The sequence below is a fragment of the Cardiocondyla obscurior genome, linkage group LG01 (genome assembly GCF_019399895.1).
Source record: "Cardiocondyla obscurior isolate alpha-2009 linkage group LG01, Cobs3.1, whole genome shotgun sequence".
NCBI lineage: Eukaryota > Metazoa > Arthropoda > Insecta > Hymenoptera > Formicidae > Cardiocondyla > Cardiocondyla obscurior.
This window is the reverse complement of record NC_091864.1, coordinates 8,504,608-8,518,961: the sequence shown is the minus strand read 5'-3', so window position 1 is coordinate 8,518,961 and position 14,354 is coordinate 8,504,608. Positions and strand designations below refer to the sequence as shown.

The window sequence follows — 14,354 nt, the reverse complement described above, 5'->3', positions numbered from 1 at the left end:
GAAAACTAATTTTCAAATAAGATTACTTTATTAATTACAATAATGCAAAAGAAATGTTCTATCATTTTATAGATTGTGACATATTTTGCGTTTTTCTCTTAACAGATTTAACTAGAGCTTGTAATTCTGTCGGTAGTTTCTCGTCCGTTTTCGACTTTTTGGATAGTTTGTCCTAAAAAATAAACATTAAATTGATTTTAGAGAAGCATTTAAAAACAAAGTATGCATAAATTGCTGTTACAAATTTGGTTACTCACGTTTTCTACTTTGCATGCTTCATTATTAGCTCTTCTCTTTAATTTCTCGTTAACTAAAGCTTCTGTACCCTTCGTCTTTCTGTAATGCGGATCTGCGGGATCAATATTAAAATAATGCGACGTAAACAAAGCAGCAAATCTTGGATCTTTAACGTTAACTTCGAAATCATCTTCTGCCGCTTTTTCTTCCACATTTTTCTTTTTATCAAGACGTTTTCTTTTAGACTTCGACATAGTCGCATTTTCTTCAATTTGCTTCATATTGAAATGCTTTTTGCCGTCTTCGTTTTGATCCATCAAAAGCAACTCCAATTCAGCTTTAACTTGATCTTTCTTCCCCTCGTTCGATGAATCAACAACACTAGTATTGTCATTCTCTTTTGATTTTTTACGCAATGATGATTTACTATCTTCTAATTCGTTCGCAAAATGTTTATTATTCGTATCCACATCAGATAGTAAAGAATCTGTTGAATCGCTTTCCGGACGTTCTTCTTTAAGTTTTTTCTTTTCTTCTTTTTTAGCTTTTCTTTTCGCTTTGCGTTTTTCTAGATATTGCTCGAAAGGTGTGAGCTCTTCTTTCTTGTTCATTCTCTCTTTGACTAATTTTTCAGCTTTTTCTTTAGCACCTAAACCCCATGTAAATTCTAACTCGACATCTTTATTCTTTTTTGCCTCTTCCTCCTCTTCAATATTTCTCAGTAAAGACTTGTACTTTCCAATTACATCAAAATTTGTCTCAGATTCTAAATCGTCGTGTGTTTTTACAGATACGTCTACCTTTTCTTCTGTATCTAAAATACAAAAATAATAAGTTCATATTTATTACATAATATAATGACATGTAAAAAGTAAAATAACGATATCATACCCGAGTCACTCTCACTACCGCTGGCCAAATACGTTTGTAGGTCATTTTCATCGATATCTTGTAATTTTCCTGAATTTAATTTCTGTGTAAATTCCTGCCGATCTGGATTTGTTTCGTCCCATGTTAATTGAACTTTAACTTGTTGCAAGGCTGTTGTGGTAAATTCTCTTGGCTGATATTTTACGGGTTCCGGAATTTCAGTACATTTGTCTTTAAATTCCTGCAACATACATCACGTATAAAACTTATGTCTCTTAATACTTAAAAATATTGTTTATGTAAAGATTAAGTGTTACCTGATCAAATGTCATATCATCTGGTATAAATCTAAGATCTAATTTTGTTGCAGTTGATTCGTACTCGACATTATCACACTCTGTGTACACTTTGTTTGCTGTTTCGGCGGAATCAAATTCGGCAACAGCATAAAAATATTTTAATCGATTTAATTGATATTGTCTTAACTTTTCCATATGATATTTTTCACCTTCCTCATTCTAAAAAATATAAAAAAGAAAACATTATGTGATTGTTAATAAGAAAATTTACATTTAAATATGTAAAAAGTATACAAAATTATGTCATACGTCGTCTTCTATTTCATCTTCTCTTTCGAGAGTTTCATTTCTTAGCTCTTTTGGTCCATTAATTTCTTCTTCTTTCATTCGCTGGAGACCAAACTCTGATGGATAAATCTAAAATAAGTAAATGCATTCTAAATTAATGTATTGGACATCGCGTCGTAAATCATGTTAGTGTGCAGAAGGCATTACTGTAACTGAATGAACGAGTCCACCGCTGGGTAAGAATGAATTTAACAAAATCATCAAGTCTACAGCACGTATTCTATCCCAATCCATGTTACAAATAGCTAATCGACGTGTGATCTCATCTGTCGTTTCGGCTTCTTTGTCTAATTCGCCCCAATTATGTTCAATCTCTTCGTCATCTAAAATATAATAAACATTTACTTTTATGCATTAAATGCTCTATCTTAAAAAAGCCATGTTAAATCAAATCGAATTTCGAGATTTCTAAGGTATCTCGGTGTCGGACAGAGAGAAGTTAGATATAGAGTGCATGAACCCCTCGAAAAAGAATAACATGTTTAGAGAGAGAGGCATAGCTGAAAGTATCCGATTGTCTTTGTCGGATCGTGCATACGATCCAACAAAGACAGTCGGATACTTTCAGCTATGCCTCTCTCTTTAAGCATGTTATACCCCCACTACCTGATTTTCTGTGGTTCGCGCACTCTATATCTAACTTCTCTCTATTGTCGGACCGATGCAAAAACATGAGCATCAAAGATTCGGCGCTGAGAAACTCGAGTAAAAAAATAATCACGTCAAACATACTTTTACAATAAAAATGAAATATATCCATAGTTCTTTACCGAAAATTATTACATGTAAAAATAGCTTTCTTTAAGAACAAATAAATAGTAAATAAAAAATAAACAATAGCTTACCGCTAACGTCAGACAATTCTTCTTCCGAAGAACTGTCAGTTAACAGAATACCTTCACCTCTGGCATAATTTACAGTAAGATCCTTTAGTTTATCCTTAATTTTATTGGTGAGCTCATTCTTTTCATCTTTCCTTCTTTTACTCAGCTGTTTATCATTTCTATCTAGCTCTTCCTGAGAAAGTTCTTTCTGGCTAGATTCAGCCTCAATGTCCAAAGATTCATTCTCAGATTCAGCCTCAGTGTCCAAAGATTCATTCTCAGATTCATTCTCATTGTCAAAGAATTCATGATCGTCAAGACACTTTCCTGCTTTTGTTCCAGATAAATCTTTCCTGCGCGATAATAAATCATCTTTGCTTTTTTTATTTTTGTTCTTTTCGTTTGAGGAATCTTTCGCAGAATCGATCTTTAATGTAATATTCTTTGCTGGCTTCTCCTTGCTCTTTTTTACTGTTTTCTCGCTGTCTTTCGTGCTAGAAAACGATGCAGATGCAGTATCATTCTCGTCCTCGCTGCTCGACAGATCGTAGTACTTCCTGAGATCCTCGGTGGTGGTTCGATCGACAGGTCTTCCACGTTTGTCAACGGTATATTTTACGGTGAATTTTTCATCTTTAAACATGCCTTTGAATCGACGATCGATTTTTATTTTCCTCTCAGCTTTAGGGATGCGACGAAACTTTGGGTCCTTTACAATATGCGCAAAACGCGCATCTTTCAGCATCTCGTCCATTATCGTTTATATTATCGCTTAACGTATTAAATTACAGACGTAGTAAATATTTTATATTCAGAAATGTTGGCTTGTATAAAGAAAATTGCACCTTGTATTCTCTGAACGTTTACACGTGTTTTTGTTCTCGAAAGATAGGTTAAGGCAAGTAAAAAGCTGTTAGGTTAGTTCGGAGAAATTAGATCTGTTTTCTGCACTCGAACTGACTGCACTAGTTCAGTTAAAAAAAGAAGAAAATAAAAAAAAAATATATATATATATATTTATTTGTTGAGAAAGTAAACTGCACCTTTAGAACTATTTTATGTTCGTGCTTATCTGACCATCGTTTAGTAACATATGTCTTACAATAAATAATTCTAAATAATTCCAAATAATTTACTATTCACGGATCTTTTTTATAAGTATTATTAACAATCGTGAGAAAAATTATACAGTTATATAGATCGTGTAATTGATTAAATAATTAAAATATCTTTAGAATCTAAGCAAGGTAAATTATCACCAGAACAATAACAATGCAGGTGAAAGTCATCCCTGCAATTAAAATAAATCCATCCTGTTTGGCTCGTTGCTCTATAAGTCTCATAGTGGTGTTGGAAAGGCCCAAAGTGTTACCAATGTCCACTAAACGTTTGTGGGCTCCCTTCAGTGACATTCTCTGAGATCGCAAATTATCCAAAACGCTGCTGCCTTGATGCAGCAGGTTGTCTATGCCGTGAACGGCATTCTGCAAGCTGTTATTATGCTGTACAGTATGATCAATGAAAATGTCTACATGATCGTTTGTGGTAAACTTTCTAGTCAGTAGGGCTTCTCTTTCTGCTTCCTCTTTTTGATGTCTTATTATGCGACTGTACCACGAATTCAAGGCAGCGTTGAGATGACGACTGTCATACTTGAGCTGATCCACTCTCATTCGGTTATTCTGTCTCTGGGACATAGGACCCTTTAGGCACAGGACGTCAAGTCTCTCGCAATTGCTAAGGAAAATCCATTTAGTAGAATGCAAAATTAATTCCTAAACAAATTAATTTATTCTAACTATTGCTACCTGTTGATAAGACTAATTTTTTCCTCGATAACTTGCTTCATTTCCTGTACATCCACGCTGGACGATCTTTTATCGAGCTGTGAGAAAATGTGTTGAGTTTCTTGTATTAGTTTGTTGGTTTGGTGATATAATGCCTCCATTATGGTCTTATAAAAAATTTCACCACTAATTCGCCGTCTAAACAAATTCTAAAAATGCTTTTTCATATGCAACACGTCAACATGTGTCAACATGCTACACTAGGTAATAGTCACGTGATCGTTATCAAAGAGCGCAGAAAAGCGAGTTTATCATGACGTGATAGCGGGTGACAAATGCTGGATGCATACCAGCGCGATTTACGTCGCGAGCGACACGTAATATCCAATGAAGGCTTTGCTTTTCTTGTAGAAAGAGACGTTTCATTGGATATTATTGGATGTCGCGTGTCGCTCGCGACGTAAATTGCGCTGGTGTGCGTCCAGTAAATTAAATTGAATACGCGGATACTTTTATACCTTTTATATATCGCGCTTGCGATGTTCGCGAAAGCGGCATAACGAACCCGAAGCCGCGCGCGTTCCAATTTGGGACGCACTGTTCCGCGAAGTGATCGCGATGCAGATTCCTAAACGCGATTCCAGCCCGTTTACTTTTCCGGTAAAAGTCGTTGCGCAACGGTCAGATCGTTAATCGAGACGCTCTCACTTTACCTGGTCATTTTTCAGCGACGTCGCTCACTTTTCGCGCGCGGAAAAGAGGCCCGCTGATCTTACGTGCGAGGGCGCGACAGTTATCGGCGGATGAACCCTACTCTTTGGTGCCGACGGCGGTGTCAATGACAGCTGGTCCGCCGATGACGGCAGTCAATGGCGTACGCGCACAATAGGTGCACCTGTCTCGCAACCAGATCTCACCGCTGGATCACCATCGGATCGCTGTTGTTTTACGTGACGTGTCGAGTTCGCGGTCACCAACGGATCCTACGATATACCGTGCACAGAAGTGATCCCCCGCGTGCATTAAGCGAGTCACGTCGAGTTCTCGGGAACGCTCGACGAAGACAATACCGTATGCGCCGTGTTCGTCGCTCACTTGCGGATGTCCACGGCTGGCATGTCAAATGGCAATGAACATGGAAGTGGCGGAGGTGTCCAGAGTGGTGGCCGACGACGCTAGTTCCCTGGATACGGGGCCCCACGGTACCGGCGAGGAACCCGGGCACGACGCAACGGCAGAGGGGTCCGTCGACGTGCAACCAACAACGAGCGACGCAACAGCGAATGCGGTTACGAAGACGACAAACGACAGTGACAGTCCACGCGCACTACAATCTCCGCTGGCTTTCACCATTGACTTTGGAGACAAGGAGGTGGACACAGCCAAGTATCAGAACCTGTTCGAAAGGTACAACGCCAGGCACAGGAGGAACCTCTCTACGTCCAAGGTATTGAAAGTTTTTATATTTATTATTTGTAACGTGTCTTGGTTGAGTATATGTTTAAAAAATGAAGAAGTATTTCAGCAGTTTGTCAGCAACAAATAAAAAATGTTTGAACAGAGTGACACTGACTGATTTGCTGGCACTTTCTGTTTGCATTCTGCTGACAAACAAATTTATAAGACAAAGAAAGTCATGTAGTTATATTACAACAATGCTTTTAGGTAGAAGTAAAATCAAAGAAGCCAGGTGCTATACTATCTCCAAGCTTAGTGCAGAAGCAAAAAGTTCCTAGCACTCATTCGGAAGGTTACTTTAGCAGTGAGGATGATACAAAGCGAAAAACTGACCAATTATCAGAAAGACTTAAACAATTAGGTAAGTAGGCATTGATTGTACTCTCACTTTCTTTTTTTTTTTTTTTTTAAGAATTAATTACATTTAATATTTGTAATTAAAATGGTTAATTTAAAAAGAAATTTATACTACTTTAATCAAATATTATTTGTGTAATATAAAGTTTATTATTAAATTTTGATACCAAATAATTTTGATAAAAGAAATCCTTCAAAATGTATCCTATATTGAAACTGAATACCTATAATGCATGAGTCATGGTGAAGTCATGTTCTTCAAGCTTTTTAATATTCCTTACAAGTGCCTTATACTTATCCTGAATGATGTAGCCTACTGATATATTAATGATTTCGATGTCATAATGATTTTCATGTTTAAAATTATGTATTTTTTTCAGAAATTACAAACATTAACATATTCTATTGCCATTTTTGTGATAACTTTACTACTTTTAAGATAATTTTTTAAAATACACTTTTATAAACTAACTTTTTTTATAACTTGGATATTAAATATATTCAAATTGTACATAATTATTTTAGGGGTCAAAAATTCTTCAAGAGCACATTCTAGCACAAAAAAGTTTACAAATGAACAAGTAGATCCTTCTCATCAAAATAAACAGTATTTAATGACAAGATCATATGATGATGAATTACGTCACAGCAAATTGTCATCTCAAGGTCTTTCTTTAGAACTTGAAACTAACGAAAATGTATATTGGACATCTCCGAGATCCGCAACGATAAACGATTTAAGTCGCATTCAGATGAGCAATTACGACGGTGATGAAAATGAGAAACAATATACGAAGAACATTGAATATATTGATGTTAATCACGAGTGCAAAGAAGTAAATAACGTAGAGGATAACAAAATGTCCAATATGAACTATCTTACCGGTGATTTTAATATAAAAAATACTAACGAAAGGGAGAACAATTCGTCGGGCGATCAAAAAGAACAATTTGTTAATTACGCGATGGATCTAAATGCAGACAATATAACAGATACTAATTTAGATGTATTTAACGTCAGCAATATTGACGCTAGTTCTGATGGTGCGGTGAGCGAGGCTGGAACGTATACGATTCATAAAGACTATACCGATGAGGAAAAAGCGAGAATGGACATCGACAAAGTTTTCAGTGTCGGTGTACTAACCGAGGACGAAAGCAACGAAACATATGTTCATAATTTTAAGGTAGATACTATCCACAAGTGTTTATATATGCAATGCGTATGCAGATCTTTACGAAATAATTTTGTTTTATAGATGAGCATTTCACGCGATAATAATGCGTGGATAACAGAATGGGCTACTCAAGTAGCGGAACATAATTCTCTTCCTCCAATAATAGGCGGCTCAACAGGTCGTACACCTCCTTTGAGTCCAACTAAAATACCATCTCCAATTCATGCTAGATCGCAACGAATGTCACGTAATCGCTATGTATGTATTATGCAATTTTAGATAGATAAATATAATAAGACTTATAACATAACTATAAAATATATAGAGAAAGTAAGCAATTTCTACACAATAGTTTTACTTTTTTAATAATTATAATAATTTATTTTTATTACATTAATGTTTTTTTTTTTTTTTATTGTAGTTTTGCTTTTTTAACATTTTTACTTTTTTTATTACTATACTCGTTTTTATGCACAGGAACAATCGTCTGACAGTAATCTAGACACGGAGTCATACGTACGAATAAAAGAAAGACTCGGTTTAGTTTCAAGTCATCATCAAATTATAGACTCTGGTGGAGAATCTGATGATGATACTAGTAACAGTTACAACACACCACCTAACAGCTCACAACGTACACCTGTACATAATACCATAGTTAGACGCGGCAGCTTGTCGGAGTCATTGTTTCGGCGAGCGAACAACAACGAAAATAGGCGAAGCGTCCGAAAATACTTAAGTTCAGCCAAATCAAAGACTGCTGATCCTAATGTAGAATTACCGAAGAGCCCGTCCCAGATCTTATCCCCTCTCCATTTTGAGAGAAGAAGTAGCTCTCTAGATAGGTAAATAAAATATAGAATTTTGTAATTGTAGATTGTTTTTTACTTACATTAATACATATTTATTTTTTTTGTAATGCAGGAAAGAATATGCTTCTGATAATACAGAATGTAATACGTCCAAAGGAAATAGTGCAAAATACAAAGAAGATTTAAAACATATGAATAGTCCTATTTTAAGTCGTCTCAGACCACCTACACCAAAATTGACTAATAGCCCAATTGTTAGCCGTAAGGCTGTTGTAACGAAGATACTCAATTCTCCCATGTTAGAAAGACCTAAGCCTTTGGCGCAATCGTCACAAGCGAAAAATGTAGGATATTTTACATGTGTCGAAAATAGGTATATACTTTTCGTGTTTGTTACATTATATAATATATACACATAAAAAACTTTATTTTAAAAATCAATTTTGAAACAATACGTTTTACACATGTTAACTTGTTTATAGTCCATATATGCTAAGGAAATCCAACAGCACTACGAATTATCATGAAGGAACCAGTTATTTTGATAAAGACATGCTTCTTAAAGCGCCTAACATGCTACGAAATAGTCCAGAACTACAACGGCAACTCAATATACAAAGATCATCAAGTAATGCAAGTATTAGAAACATGAAGTCACAGAATCTTGTATCGCGTCGCAGCAGCTTTAACAGCGGCGACATTGATAGAATATCAAGAGGAAAATATGCTGCTGCTGTTGCTTCCGATAGTAGTAGTGAAACTGGTGAACAACATAGAAAATCTCCTTTGATGCCGATATCATCTGGAATCAAATTAAATAGAGCTTTTAGCATAAGAAGAGCAAGGTATTTTATGAAATAAGTACAAGAGTTTTAACGATCTGTTTTTATTTTTATAGAAAATTAAAATTCGAATATATGATTTACAGATTAAATTGCGAATCTGATACAACGCCAAATACAACCCCAGAAGAAAGGCGTAGACGAGCGCAGTCCGAAATTAAAACTGTAACACCTGTGAATAAACAGCAAAGTTATCATCGTTCTCGAACAAATAGCGTTGGAGCGCACAATAAAGAATCGTCGAAAAAACTAGAGACAACGAAATTCAGAACGCCGTCTATATCGAGGACCGATACCGGCAGATTTAGTATGAGAGCTCCAAAACCGATACATGTAAGTATTGCATTTGCGTAAGAAACTAGGTTGTCTGTGACATATTTTAAAAATAGACTTTTTTTTTTAAGCATCCTCCTGGTAGCCAGAAACTTAATCAGAAACCAAGTAAGGAGCACAAAAAGTCTGGCAGAAGTAATTCTACTCTTACGTCTAAGGAAGTCGAGTTTCAGAATTGGAAAAGGCGAAAAAGTTACGACCCTATGAAAGCAGCGGCCGAAGGGAGAAAAAAATTAATAGACGGTACAAAAAAACATCACAGTATTGAAGACGGCTCTGGCAAGTGAGTATATAGAAATCTACGTTTTCCGCAGTTTTATTCAGGTAACATATTTTAATTTGTGTAAAACATCTCATATGTATTTCAGCCATGACAATTCTGTACTAAGATCTGCAAGTTTTCACGGTACAGGAGGTGCTCTCTCGTTAGTTAATGATTGGTCAGATAATGAATTGAATTATTGTTATGAAGACAACCAAATACCACCGCCTACTAGTCCGCAGCCGGTACGTTTCGAGATTTGCATTTGTGTACATACGTGTAAATTATAATTAAACTTAATGACGAATTTAATTAATCTTGATAAATTACAACAAATAATCGTATATTAAATGTTTTATAAAATTTGTAATTGATTAGGAAAGCGACAGTGATTTAGAAACTTCGTCTTATCTGCAAACAACTCAGAATGTCGTGTCTGCGATGTCTGCTCGTATGACAGGATATCGTCCTCCACTAGTTTCCGATAACGAGAGCGACGAAGACACGAGTCACAGTTTGCATCAGAACATATCGAAAGGATTGCGCCATCCAAGTGATACAGAAAGTAGCGATGAGCAACATCCTATGCCACAATCTCCTGCTTCTAGTACTAAATACACTAAAGAGTTTAGGTGCATATTCTTTTTCTTTTTTTTTTTATGATCTATTTTGATAATATTTATCTATTTGTTTTTTTTTCTTTTTAGCTTGCGCAAAGCAAAATTAGATCTGCAACGAACAAAGCCTGTGTCTTCCAATGTGAACAAAGCTAAAAATTTATCCCATGATGCTTACAGCAAGTCTGAATCGCTTTCAAATATCAATAGAACCGATTCTGGACGACCTAGCACGCGAGCTAACAGAGGCTTGAGCACGGTATATATAACATCTTGCTATTTAATATAAATTTAGTATGTAAAATATAAATAAATATATAAATGTAGGGGCCTAAAAGCAAACCAAAAGAACCAAAAAAACCCTCTGCTTCAAATGTTCGAGAAGTTGAAATGCAAAATTGGAAACGTCGCAAGAGTTACGATCCCATGAAAGCTGCTATGGAAGGACGAAGAAAGGCCAATCTAGCGAAGAAAATTGCAACTTTGTCACCAAGGTAAGTAGATTCTTTTAATAAAGACAGATTCTTTTAATAAAGTGATATAAAAGATTTTTTTGAGACAGTGCAAAAGTCCAAATGTCTTTTGGCCTTTGACATTGTCTGTAAAATGCATTATTAGTTAAGTAATTGAGAAATTTATTTTACTTTACATATTTTGTTATTAGGACTGATAGTGATCGATAATCTAATAATAATGTGGCAAAAGAAGTAAGCGGTATGGTACAAATTCGTTTGAATAATTTATGTAAATTCTCTTGTTTCATATAGATTTTATTAAGAAGTACATTTAATAGATATTTTTCAAATATATAAAACACTTACTGACACGAATGTTTGTTGTTTGTACTGCACTAACTTAAAGATTCTATCAAATTAAAATTTTAAGAATAATAGAAGAAATACTTGACGATGTGTTGCTTTTGTACTTTGTTTCTTACTCATCTAATCTCTAATTATTTATAGTGTTTTAGGAGGCAATCAAAAATTTAATCATTGTATTTATTTAACATTAAAATTATATTTGATGTGATCAGATAATTTAACTTTAGCGATGACGTGATATATATACGCGTTAGATTAGGTTTTTCTTTTGGTAAAGAAGAGTAAATAAGATTCGATTTAACTCCCGTTAAAATACGCGAGACACTACCGCGTGTTTTTTGATCAAAAAGATTTATTTCTTTATTTGCTCATAATTTATCTACGTTCGAGTTAAATTTCTATTCAATTTTAGCCATGTAGCGAGATCGCAGAGCTTTCACGGATCAGTAGGATTAGCAGTAAGTGATTGGAGCGACGAAGAACCTGTCATATCCGCAGATGAAGGCCCACTTTACTAAGATTGCCTCAAAGTTAAACAGAGTTAAACAAAGATGAACATATATGTGAAGATAAGATAAAGCCAATTACAAATTCTTATATAAACTACAAGAATAAGCGAATTTTACATACATTCCTATAACACCGGATGTTATAGAAATAAGCACTCCTATATTTAAATATAAATCTATTGAAAAGAATTATAGAGAGCCAAATAATTATCTGAAGAAATCTTTTCTATATTATAAATTTGTAGCCTATCGATTTATTCGATTGTAAAATCCTGAGTTACAAAAATGCGCTTCCTAAAAGTGATACTTAAAAATAATATACCGAAAGTTATGATATTAGCATTGAAACGTCCAGTTGTTTGTAATTAATTTTGTACGAAATGCCTTTTATTCTCATATTGTTTCGTATTTTTTATTATAAACTAAAATTAAAAATATTGCCTAAATATAGAGGATATTTCATGTGTACAATAATATTAAAAAGAAAGACAGATTGGCAAAGGACTTACGATGTTTTCATTATCAAGTGAGAATGTAATAATATCATATTCAATTTATAAGGAGTGCTAAATGTATAAAGAAATATATACATGTCATTGGTTTAATTATAATTGGATTAATTGTATAGCGATTATGCACAAAAATATTTTTAGCTGTGAACACGTATTTTTCGCATTGGTGCAGATTCGTTAAATTAATAGTTGAAATATTAAATAATAATTTATAAGACTTTTTTAATAATGGAAATGCGCGAAGAAAACTTTATATATAATTTTACGCATTTCTTTCATACTGCGGTTGATCAAATTATATTGTATTGCTTTTTATAGCGGATACTAATGTACCACGAATGCCATTTCTGACGGTGAGTGTACATTAGTACTTGTAATTTCTTTCTGCTATTGTAATTATCGACACAGAAAGAATGTTGTGCTAAGCTCTCTTCCAAAGCGCGCAATAAATTGTAGTGAATATTTTTCCTCTATGATAATTTAATGTGATCATGAAGGGCTTTACGATAATCATTAAGATGTATGTATATATCACTATCGATCAATTTAATTGTACATTCTTTCTTTCGATTTTTACGTAAGAAATAACTGGTATGTCTGTCAATTTGGTTCGGAGAAATTAAATTGTCTCTGTAACTCGACCAGGTAATATTAAATGACACTGACATAACATAAGACATTTTATACTTGTTCAAAGGATTGTATCACTTGTTCATCATATACTTGTTCCAATATAAACACGATGGAAATTTTATCTGACTTTCTTAAAGAACTTGGTGAAATTTAAACAAGTTCGTTGTGCATGTCGCAAGCATTACGATAAAGTTATATTAATGTTCCCTTTATTGCGTAATTCTTAGATTGTTTTATGTGAAATGTTAAAAGAATTTCTCTGCATTTTCTTTAATAATAAAGAAAAAAATTATATTTTTTTGTCGATACTAATCACTCATTCCCGATGTTTTCTTACTAAAGGAACTATGCAATAAAGGTCGCAGAAGAATGTGATATTACTACAGGAGTAGAAAATTACTGAGTTAAATATGACAGTAATACAAAATGTTTTGTTAAAAATTACTAGATCAATGTGTAATAGCTTTTTGGTTAAATTTTTATTGTATGTTCAGTTCTAAAAATGTTTAATTCTGTGCAAAATTTATTAATAATGTTGCTAAGATAATTATAAATGAATATAATATGCTTTTATCGTTAAATTTAAAATTTGCTTTTTAACTATTTTTAAGTTTGTAAAATTGACATTCGATAAAACATTTATTATATTTTATATATAATATTTTGAAAGTTGGCTGTTTTTTTTAAATAAATTTACGCATATAATTAACAGATTTTGTAATTACGTTTTTAATCACAAATTTTTTTTTTCTTTTAAAAGATATGGGCTTCCAATGTGCACATACAAACATGAATTATTATATTTTCAAGATAGTAATTTAATAAAGTAACACAGTATATTAGGTTATTATAATTTTGTAATTAGAAATATGAGGATTATTAAGACAAAATTATTAAAAAATTGCGCTGTATTGTAATTTTATTATTGTCAGAAATTATAATTTTGTGCAAAAAAAGAAAAATTATTTTTAAAGACACCTATAATCCTCACTTTTCTAAATCGATTTAGCGAGAATCGACATGTAAGCGTTTTATTTTATCAAGAAATGTAAGCAAATCTAATTTTTCTTTCTATCACATATATCAAAATGTCTTATTGTTAGTACATAAATGATTTGGAATTATTTATGGTTCCATCTACGTAAATGCTGTTATTTGCATAGTGTACAAAAGATATGTGTTTCGTATTCTGTTTTGTCACAGAAAGAAGCGCTTGCATATATGCAATAACAATACGATATATTTTTGTATGTTCAGAGCGTTCAGCTGTAAGCACGTTAAGTTCCAATTCTACAGTTAATTAACTTTCATTATTATATATACACATTTCTTTTGAATGTTATACGATAGCGAGATATAGTACCCGTATCTTAAAAAGCGTGTCAGTTAATGATATGTACCGTAATAATATATAAGTGTAAATCGCAAAACAACGTTTGTTCCTTTATTTGGAAAAAATTGTATTTCTAATTAAAAATATTTATGAATTGTGTCGTTTTTACGTAGTCGCGTTGTCTAATGTCCAAACTAATTTATCAAAAATTGCTCATTTATATTGGCATTTTATTTCAGTTTGTTTAATCCCCGTAGATGTATAAGTGGTATTCTTCGAGATTTGTACAACGATTATTCACAAAGAGAGACTGAATTGCAAC

The 14,354-nt window shown here is 33.5% G+C and overlaps 3 protein-coding genes across 4 annotated transcripts; 1 reads left to right on the top strand and 2 right to left on the bottom strand.

Moving 5' to 3' along the window:
• Window positions 1-6: 6 nt before the first annotated feature.
• On the bottom strand, window positions 7-3,540 carry LOC139104756 (ESF1 homolog). Its single transcript, XM_070660446.1, has 7 exons — window positions 2,600-3,540; window positions 1,902-2,077; window positions 1,716-1,823; window positions 1,425-1,625; window positions 1,129-1,348; window positions 258-1,051; window positions 7-172 (listed from the first exon to the last, which is right to left on the bottom strand). The coding sequence occupies exons 1-7, from the start codon at window positions 3,330-3,332 to the stop codon at window positions 62-64; spliced, it is 2,343 nt and encodes a 780-aa protein (XP_070516547.1). The 5' UTR covers window positions 3,333-3,540; the 3' UTR covers window positions 7-61.
• Window positions 3,541-3,580: 40 nt separating this feature from the next.
• On the bottom strand, window positions 3,581-4,726 carry Membrin (Golgi SNAP receptor complex member 2). Its single transcript, XM_070660721.1, has 2 exons — window positions 4,387-4,726; window positions 3,581-4,315 (listed from the first exon to the last, which is right to left on the bottom strand). The coding sequence occupies exons 1-2, from the start codon at window positions 4,524-4,526 to the stop codon at window positions 3,817-3,819; spliced, it is 639 nt and encodes a 212-aa protein (XP_070516822.1). The 5' UTR covers window positions 4,527-4,726; the 3' UTR covers window positions 3,581-3,816.
• A 334-nt stretch (window positions 4,727-5,060) lies between these two features.
• On the top strand, window positions 5,061-14,200 carry LOC139104642 (uncharacterized). 2 transcript variants are annotated; one of them, XM_070660244.1, is made up of 14 exons: window positions 5,061-5,812; window positions 6,031-6,184; window positions 6,706-7,367; window positions 7,440-7,616; window positions 7,836-8,203; window positions 8,283-8,543; window positions 8,653-9,015; window positions 9,099-9,345; window positions 9,417-9,628; window positions 9,714-9,852; window positions 9,986-10,239; window positions 10,315-10,483; window positions 10,552-10,718; window positions 11,458-14,200. In XM_070660244.1, exons 1-14 carry the CDS (start codon window positions 5,489-5,491, stop codon window positions 11,561-11,563), a joined length of 3,603 nt encoding a protein of 1,200 aa, XP_070516345.1. In that variant the 5' UTR covers window positions 5,061-5,488; the 3' UTR covers window positions 11,564-14,200. The 2 variants fall into 2 exon arrangements, with proteins under 2 accessions (XP_070516345.1, XP_070516353.1); XM_070660252.1 differs by lacking the exon at window positions 11,458-14,200 and adding an exon at window positions 10,889-11,438 and having other exon boundaries at window positions 5,120-5,812.
• The last annotated feature ends 154 nt before the right edge of the window (window positions 14,201-14,354 follow it).

What these genes read in the sequence shown, in the direction of transcription:
- LOC139104756 (XM_070660446.1), bottom strand. Translation starts at nt 3,332, where the DNA reads ATGGACGAGATGCTGAAAGATGCGCGTTTTGCGCATATTGTAAAGGAC. An exon ending in AGAATTGTCTGACGTTAGCG is followed by an intron (nt 2,078 to 2,599) that starts GTAAGCTATTGT and finishes ATTATATTTTAG; the next exon opens with ATGACGAAGAGATTGAACAT. An exon ending in CGGTAGTGAGAGTGACTCGG is followed by an intron (nt 1,052 to 1,128) that starts GTATGATATCGT and finishes TTTGTATTTTAG; the next exon opens with ATACAGAAGAAAAGGTAGAC.
- Membrin (XM_070660721.1), bottom strand. Translation starts at nt 4,526, where the DNA reads ATGGAGGCATTATATCACCAAACCAACAAACTAATACAAGAAACTCAA. An exon ending in AAAATTAGTCTTATCAACAG is followed by an intron (nt 4,316 to 4,386) that starts GTAGCAATAGTT and finishes GATTTTCCTTAG; the next exon opens with CAATTGCGAGAGACTTGACG.
- LOC139104642 (XM_070660244.1), top strand. Translation starts at nt 5,489, where the DNA reads ATGGCAATGAACATGGAAGTGGCGGAGGTGTCCAGAGTGGTGGCCGAC. An exon ending in TTTAGCATAAGAAGAGCAAG is followed by an intron (nt 9,016 to 9,098) that starts GTATTTTATGAA and finishes TATGATTTACAG; the next exon opens with ATTAAATTGCGAATCTGATA. An exon ending in CTAACAGAGGCTTGAGCACG is followed by an intron (nt 10,484 to 10,551) that starts GTATATATAACA and finishes ATATAAATGTAG; the next exon opens with GGGCCTAAAAGCAAACCAAA.